This window comes from Mesitornis unicolor, unplaced genomic scaffold (genome assembly GCF_000695765.1).
Source record: "Mesitornis unicolor isolate BGI_N332 unplaced genomic scaffold, ASM69576v1 scaffold11214, whole genome shotgun sequence".
Classification (NCBI taxonomy): Eukaryota; Metazoa; Chordata; class Aves; order Mesitornithiformes; family Mesitornithidae; genus Mesitornis; species Mesitornis unicolor.
The window spans coordinates 14,112-22,929 of NW_010182086.1; the positions used below are offsets into that span (position 1 = coordinate 14,112).

Genomic DNA, 8,818 nt, shown 5'->3' on the forward strand with positions numbered 1-8,818 from the left:
TTTCACTTGTTTTACTTCATGGTCTTGCCTTCTATTAGATGGTTCTTCAAAGAAGGTAGTCTGTCTGCTTTCTGTTGTCAAAATTTCTGTGCGTCTGATTTCCATTGAGATATCTTCCAAACCTTTTTACCTGGCTGTGTGGCTAGTGATTGTTACTTTTGGCAATCAGCTAACTACACTGCCTAGTAACTAGGCTGATGTAAGAGTCAGTTCCCTTTCTGCTCCTGCTTTGATGAAGACTGGGTTTTTGTTAAAAAAACCCCCCTCTGTTATTAAAATTCTTGAACCTTAAGCAAAGTGGTGAGAGTAAAACCCCATCACTTTCTAGCTTGTTAAATACGATAAGAAAGCTAAATGAAAATTATTCCCCTAACACCTGACAGATTAACTGAAAGGTGCAACTAAAACAATGCTTAGTCCAATCTTGGTACTTAAAAAATTAAGTATACAATAAGTCTTCATGTGGCTAAAAAATTTAAACACTACACACAACATTCTTGCTCCATTGAAGTTCCTAAAGATTCCAGCACCAACTTCAAGAAATCTAAGATTTCACTTGATATTATTTATATATACCATACACTTCTGTTGGACAGCTAAAATTCTGGAAATAGAGCAGTAAATGAATAAACATTATTAACGATTTTTCACCAGGAATAAGGATGTTGTAAAGGAAGTTTTGTAGTGCAGTTTGCTGTACTGAGGTTGCCGCAGGGAATCCTGTGCCTTGTTTTGGTGGCAGTAAGGTTAGTGATTGCGAAGCAATGGATACAATCAGCTAACTACACTGCCTACAAACCAAGCACTGCTCCTGTGATGGGGTCATAGCAATCAAACCTAGAAAAAAAGAAAGCACTTCCCATAATTATATTAATATACTCTATCTCCTCAAATGATCTTGTAACAACAAGCAATTTATAATACTGGAAAACATTAGCCATATCACCAATAGTGTTATTCTACTAAATCAAAAGTCTTTCTATCACAAATAAATTATTCTTAATAATTAAAAACTGCAGTGGATGCATTACAAAGATAATTTCAAGAAAAAAACAATGAAATATTAAAATTTAAATTGTCATAATGCACCACAATGGAAATAGGAAATGAGAAAAGCCTTGGTGTGCAGTACTTGCTGCATGAATGTGGACTAAATGGTAGCTGTATTCAGAGCTGGAAGTGCAAGTACAGCTGCAAATTTGGGCCAAGACAAAGTGTTCAACACGAATAACATTCCACCTGGCATACAGCACGTCAGTTGTTAGTGCTCATGTCATAGTGATCCTACTTGTCCTTGTTCTCTAGTTGGGGCATTTGAGTTAATGCCCTACAGCACGGGTTTCATGCAATTTCCATTTAAAGGTTTTCAGAAGAAACTGCATGTAACTACAGCAGCAGTAAGAATGGTAGAATTTCACTACTTCCCTGAACTTCAGAAAGCTTTTTCTTCCAGAAAAATAGAAAAACCAGATCATGAATGCCAGTCAGATGTCAGGCTGCCCAAACATTTTACACTAATTTGTGGTAGCTAAAGAAATTAGCAAATCTGTTCTGCGGAACAAAACTGAATACGTCTAAGTAGTTACAATCAATTATGCCTTGTGTCTAATACATTTCAATGCAATTAATAATCTGATTAAACTAGTTTATATAGATTTATCAGGTGGTTCCTAAATGAAGAATAAGGTCTGTGAGGTTACAAGGATAATTTTGTCTGCAAATTAAACCATTCTGGTAGCTTTCACCCAGAAATGCCTTATTGCTAAAATGGATAAAAAGAATTCAGGACTTACCCTCAAGAAGCTTACCTTGTAATAATCCTGATAAAGTCTGCATTTAGAATAAAATGCTTAAAATGATTTAATGGAAAGGAAAGAACAGCTAGCTTCCGTCACTCTTAATTTCCTTCCTTTTTCCATGGCTAGCACAGCAAGCTGTTCACGGAGCACCCAGCAGTCTTTCACTGGCCAACATGCCTCTGGGGATGGCTCCTGAGGTGGGCCCTGGGTGCCTGATCTCTTCCCCTGGGACTCCTGGGCTGGAGTGTCCCCAGCCTGGGCTGTGGGTCAGCCCCATGCCTGTAACCTTTGTGTACACTCTGTCGTCATGGTCACTCAGCTGGGGCTTGTGCATGGAGACTGGACCGTTGCTTTGAAACGTGCAGATGGCTCTTGCCATAGGAAGCTCTGTTGCAAAAGAGGTTTCTATGGGCAAAGTCAATAAGGAGGACACACATAATTTCCACCCTGCTCCTATGGATGAACGGTTACAGGTTGTGTCACAGGTGCCAAAGGTGACCCAGGCTTTAATGTAATGACGTGGCAGTCCAGGCACCCATCTCTAGGCCAGCCTAACAGCCCAAAAGAATGAGTATCTTGTGCTCCTGGCACTGGGCTGCAGTGGGAGGCACATGCTACACATATGCACCCAACGGTGACACACAACACCTCTGTTATTTGTACGTTGCTGCTACGTGATAATACTAAATGCAATCAGGACAGTACATAGCCTGACAAAGCAAATGCAAAGTGCTTTTTGCTTTTGTCTGAGAAGATTGTAATCTAGGATGTTTTCCCATATGGAAATAACTCAGGTTTACTGATTTTTCTGTCATCAGTTATGAACTTCAGCTGCTTACCTGAAGAAATTGTGTGTCATCCATCATCCACAAATATCAAATGGATTGTAGAAGGAAGATTGCTAACAGCAAGCTGCACTTTGTTTTGTTAGTTCCATCTACTCAATCCTTTAAAGCAAGAAAACGGCAAAAACCCCTGTGGGGGTGACTAGCCAGTAGCGTGTTTAGGGAAACAGTGTTTGCTCTTGGTTTGGCCTGCAGTTACTAGAGAAACTGTGTCTGACTCTTGCCCTTTGTAGTTCATGTCTAGGCTTGCCTGGTGACCCAGGAGACCCATAATTTAATCTGGCTAAGAATGCTTGTGCTGAGTTAGGGGCCTGATCTGAATCCCACTGAAGTCTTTGGACAGATTTTCATTGATTTCAGTGAGCTCTGCATCAGTCCCATGAGTGCCCAGGCACTGTAATGCAGTGGGGTTTAGTGGTTTAGTTTTTACCTCTTCCTAATAAAGTTTAAAAAACAACAGCATCATTTAACAAAAGGTGCAAGTGTCTAGTGATTTACCTCATGCATCATGTCAGTCAGAACACTTGGCTATTCATCATGTTTTTTGCAAAATCTGCTGGGATTCTAACAGTTTCTGTTTGGATGCAGGTGGAAATGAGTGGGAGCACTATTTGTTGACTGTTACTTAATGTATCTCACATTGGGATGGACTGTTCAAATTTTGGCTTTGACATTTTGGTTCTTAGCTGCTTATTACCCAAATAGAGTACCCAGGGCTACATTTTATTCAAGTCAGTGACATCTGACAACACTATGAGGAATTTGAGTTCAATGAATCTACCTAATTAAAAGAGGCAGTTTTCCTTGCCACTGAAATGGGAAGCCAGAAATACTCTCTGCTATTCTGCTTTCTGTGCCATTAAGAGGAATACTCTTGAACTCCTGCATTATATTAAAAACATCAAATTAAAACATTCTCAGAACCTTACTTCTGTATCAGTGACAACCGTAATAGTTAGAGCCAACTGTATGAATTGCCAAGAACTTTGCTTAAATTTTCCTGTGTGTGTTGTTATAAATGTGTGCAGTTTGGCCTGGGTTTTGCCTCCTAAAATCCAAACAATAGCACCTTATTGCATGACTGATTACACTGCTGTAATCTAGTTTCTCAGGTGAAGAGTTTGTTTACTGCTGACTTGCAGTTTATATGTTAACTATGGGAACGAGTAACTCACAAAAGGAGGTGTAGTAGGGATTCAGACTTCTCTTTGATTGTCCGTTGTGGAATCTAGTCACTTCACTCTTTTGTCAGAGAATTTCCTAACTCGTAGGGCCTGCCTGGACAAGTCAGAGAAAGTAGGAAGGCAGGAGACAGTTCAAAGTCCATCATCTGATGTGTCCCACTGATCCAAACCAGCTTGGCATTTACTGAGGAAAAGACAGGAACTGGATAATTGCTGAGACTGAACTCTGTCAGGGTCAGATCCCACATGGAAACTATGATCAAATTATGGGCTCCACGGCAGGGGATGGAATCTCTATGATGCCTGCTGCTGTTTCGCAGTGGAAATGTTATTTTAGCCTTGATAGTTCAAGAATAAAAAGAAAACAAGGTTTATAGGAAGAAGTAATCTCTTTTATTAGATTATAATATGATATTGTGAAAAAATGACATGAAGGCAAAGAAAACAGATTAAACAACTACTTCCTAAGCTTTGGCAAGGAAGACAGCATCATCGCTAGAGGAATCACAATCTGTTTATCTGTGGCTGTGCATGAAGCCCTGAGTGGACTAAACTAGTCTAACCCCTGGCATCAACGGATTCATGCTTAAAATAAGAAAACAATCCCCCTTTTTCTATAATGCCCACTTCTTAGGATGTTCAGCTACTCTTTGTAGCAAAACCTATGTGATCAAAAGTTTCAAGTCACTTGTGAACTTTTTTTTTTGACATGTCACCATGCAACAGATATCTAAAAACAGAGAAAAACTTATGTAGCTGTAAACATAGTCTCCAGTGTTTACAAGGGAATCCATTCAGATTTGAAAATGACCCATCAATTGCCTGACATTTTTAAAGAAAGTTTAATCTCTAGAATAAAATTCAGGCCTCAGGCATGAAAATCCGGTTTGCCTGTTCAAGAATGCTCATCTGTTGCCCAGAGCTAATTTTGGTATGCTGGATGCAGACAGTCAGCAGCAAGTAAAAATCTTCACAGACTGCATAGAAAGAGGCTAACCAACTCCTAAAAAACCTTGTGTGGAAATGCTTCCTGGCAATGCATAGCAGTGGTTTCCTGTTGTCCTACATCACTCTCCAAAAAGCATAGAGCAGGCTAGCATTGCACTCTTATGCTATATGTGAAAGGGAAGGAAAGACTCACGGCTTGTGTATGCAACAAAATCCCTATGGGTCATCACAGGCAACCAAGTGCAGTGCAGGCCACATGATAAGGATACTCCTGTGGTCAAAACACTGGTGTGCTATAATAAAGCTCAGCTCCTGACACTCCTGAATCCTTTTTCTGAAGATTCATGACCTGTCTCAGACTTTGATTTCTTTTTCATTTGAGTGGTTATTGACAGGTCCCCATTTGTTAAGGAAGTATTTTGATATGTGAGGAAAAGAAAGAGAAGACTTTTTATTTTTGGTAATTTATTACTCATTCCTTAAAGCCAGAGTTTCTACTAAATGCCTTGGTAAGTCTTTTTTTGTGGTGCAGAAAGAAACCATAAAAAGCAAGGAACTGTGAGTGGAGGAGAAAAGAAATCCAGAAATAGCCAGAAATAGGCAGGAGTTCATGGTTTATGGTACACTTCTGCAAAGATGTGTACTTCTATAAATTTGTGCCTTCATGCTTTATTTTGTTATCACAAGCTCTTTACAAAACTGAAATGTAAGCACTTGAATTGCCTGGCTGCAACATCCACAGTCAAATTAAGAGCCAGTTTAAATACTCAGCTATTTTACCTTAATTTGTTCTCTTGTCTTGACAGTTCCTGATACCTGACACTGGCGGCATAACTTCCTGAGACAGCAAAGGGAAAAAAGAACACATCAGCTATTCTCTGAATGTGCCCCAGCTAATTATTGCTTGAAGTTTTAAACACTGAAGCACTCATATTTGAGAAACTGCTTGCATGTTTTTGTATTCACACTCTGTATGAAATACCTCAAAACCAAAATAAAGTTATACTAATAATGTGAACATCTGTATAGATCACTAGGAATATTAATGTTACGATAAATAGAGTCATGTAATTTTCAAAATAAATACAAAATGTGAGAGTTTCATAAGGATAAGTAACTGTGTTGTCTAAAGTCTACTAGAAGCAGTCAAGTGCAATTTTAGTAATTAATTAATAGGTCTGGTACTATTTTTCTCGTGGTGAATATTTCACTTAAATATTTCACAGATGTTTAAGAGATAGCCTGATAGACACAACAGAGTACAATACTGAATCAATTAAATATACCCTAAAAGAAGGAGCTAATATTGGAAAAAAACCAGGTAAACTGAAAAAGCTTTGAAACCAGCATGTTAGTTAATCTAATAGTGCTCACCTGAATATTGTTCCATTCCTCAGAGCCACATGATTTCCTGTTCTATATAAACCCTAAGCAAGCAGTGGTAGAGTGTTAAGGGTGGTTTGGGTGTTGGTTTTTGTTCTCATCTTATATAAATGATATAGGTTTTTATAGCATTAGGTTTGTTTCCTTGATGACTGTTTGAAGCTGTTTATAAAGCAAATTTCAAACTTTCAACAACTTTTGTCTGAGAAGGTAATGTTTGTGGTCTTCATTGTATATAGAAGAGCTATGTAATTGTAGAATCTGCTGGTTGTTGACTGTAGTGTATAAGTGATATGTAATAAGGAGTATTCTCTTTTAAACTTTATAAGTGTTCTGTTAGCTTGCTTAGTGTGAGTGCCTTCTAGCAATACATTAAATTGATTTCACTACCTAGGACTAAATTTATCAGTTGTTTGGCAGTTAGACTTATCTAGGCTCTATCTGTATGGCTTATGCAGCTTTTGCAATATTCATCCTTGGAACTTGATAGTACCTTAATGTTATTAAATCTCTCTAGTGTAGTGTCTCATCTCTACTGATGACTATTCAACAGCTAAAGCACTTTGTGCGCTTCAATTTAAAATGAAAGATGAAATTGCTGCCACAGTCTTCTTCATCACAAGGCTAGTGAAAAGGGAAGATAAGCTGAGCAAGCATAAAATGGAGAAATTTGCAGCTAAGCTAACAACAATACTGTTTGAGAAGTATAAGAATCACTGGTACTTGGACAATCCATCCAGAGGACAAGCCTTCAGGTAAGAGCACTCTTAGTAGAAGAGGAGGGGAAATGGAGCTGTTGTATGGCATTTCAGTGCCTGGAGCCCTTAAACTGGAAATAGGTGATGCAAAACTGAAAGAGAACCACTTAGCTACCCCTTAAGCTTGAGGGAAGAGGTGTTATTAACTGGTAAAGATGCACCTATTTTGTAAGTGGTTTCACAGTGTGTGCCTGTGTAGGTATGACTGGAGAGCTGAGGTGACAATCTGAAGATATTTTACACAGTGTCTTGAGTAGCCCTCTGACGACTTGAATGTAGAATTCAAGTGGTCTTTTATAAATCAGCTTGCTAGCTTAACTTGCTGCTTGTGGCCATAAGTATTTGCATCAATATGCTAAATGTGTTGAGAAAATAATCGGTGAGCTTAAGTGTGCTTCTATATTAGCCAAACTTGCAAAGCTGCAGTGAAATCTTAAGTTGGACTGCACTTTGTTCTTACTTAGGTGTATAAGGATAAACAAACAACAGACAAGAGATCCACTGTTGGAGCAAGCTTGTGTGGAGAGTAATGTGGACTTTAATAAGCTTGGTTTGCCAAAAGAGATGACACTATGGGTTGATCCATTTGAGGTGTGTTGCAGGTGAGTTGGAAAGCTGTGACTACCATGTAAAGTGCCCTGGTAGAAACTTGATCAACTCCAAGCCTGTTACTGGAGTCTTCATGTCCTAGGATGTACCTAGTAGTGCCAGCTGACTCCTAACAGATGTCCACAGGGCTGTTGCAGAGCTGCATTATACAAATACAGTCACTTTCAGATACGGTGAGAAGAACCGGCCCTTCACAATTGCGCACTTTGAAGGAGAAGAGAATCCAGAGCTTCCTCAGCAGATCAGCTATGCTGTTGACAGAGCAGCACTAGACTATTACTCTGGTATTTCCTCAGATGAAGAGAGCTTCTGCAAGGAGCCAAAAGCTATCCCTACTGTCAGCAATCCTAACAGTGTCTACCAGGTAAGCATGTGGTAATGATATGTGGCTTTCAGTAAGAGGCAGCATTTGCCCTCTAGGTTCCCTTATGAAGGAATGCAGTAGACTTAACAACTGATGGCCAGACTAAATGCTTCTCTTTCCCAGACACATTTTAACATTATCTCATTTCTTGCTATTTAGTTCAGTGACTACTGCAAGGCACCCATACAGCCCTGGTCTCAGTATCTTCATAGGAAGACCTATATGACTGATGTCTCATACTATGCCCAGCACAGGGGTCACAAAGTCTACAGGCCAACAGCCGCTTTCACAGGACCGCGTGTTGATAGATACCACTGGATCAATAGCAAGCGGTAGATCTGTGGCTGCACCTGTTTTAAGTTGTTGAAACACTGGAGTATGGGATGGGATGAAGGCTGGCACTCCAAAGTTTCATAAAAACAGAAAGCACTTACTGTCTATTCCTTATCTCTTACTTTGTATATCTGAAACTTTGGGGTTTTATTATATAACCTTTTAAATGTTTTATTAATGTTAACGTAAGATAGAAAATTTATGTGAGACTCTACTTGTAAGTTAAAAAGGAAGTGCATATATCAATAAATCTACTCATGTTTTTTTTAAAAGCCATCTGATCTGCTATCAGTGCCTTGAAGGGAGTTAAAAAGCTTTTTAGTAAACACAAGCAAGTCAAGGAAGATAAAAATGTCCTGCAAGTTACTTTGAATAATAGTCTGCTTCCTTAGCAGGAGCAGCTGCATTGTGAACAAAACATTTCCACATCACAAGCAGAATCATCTCTATGCTCCCCCTTGAGTGAAGCTTTGGTATATGCAGCTGTGAAAAATCGCCTTGTGGCTCCAGCTAACTTTTGCCTTTAGACTATAGCTTACCTATCAGAAGAACACAACCTCATGGACAAGGGCAAATACACGTGGTGTTGTAGCTT

At 39.1% G+C, this 8,818-nt stretch overlaps 1 protein-coding gene across 1 annotated transcript; it reads left to right on the plus strand.

Annotated features, from left to right (window-relative positions):
* Positions 1-6,741: 6,741 nt before the first annotated feature.
* On the plus strand, positions 6,742-8,226 carry BTG4 (B-cell translocation gene 4). The gene is made up of 4 exons (XM_010183654.1): positions 6,742-6,914; positions 7,382-7,519; positions 7,695-7,890; positions 8,050-8,226. Exons 1-4 carry the CDS (start codon positions 6,742-6,744, stop codon positions 8,224-8,226), a joined length of 684 nt encoding a protein of 227 aa, XP_010181956.1.
* The last annotated feature ends 592 nt before the right edge of the window (positions 8,227-8,818 follow it).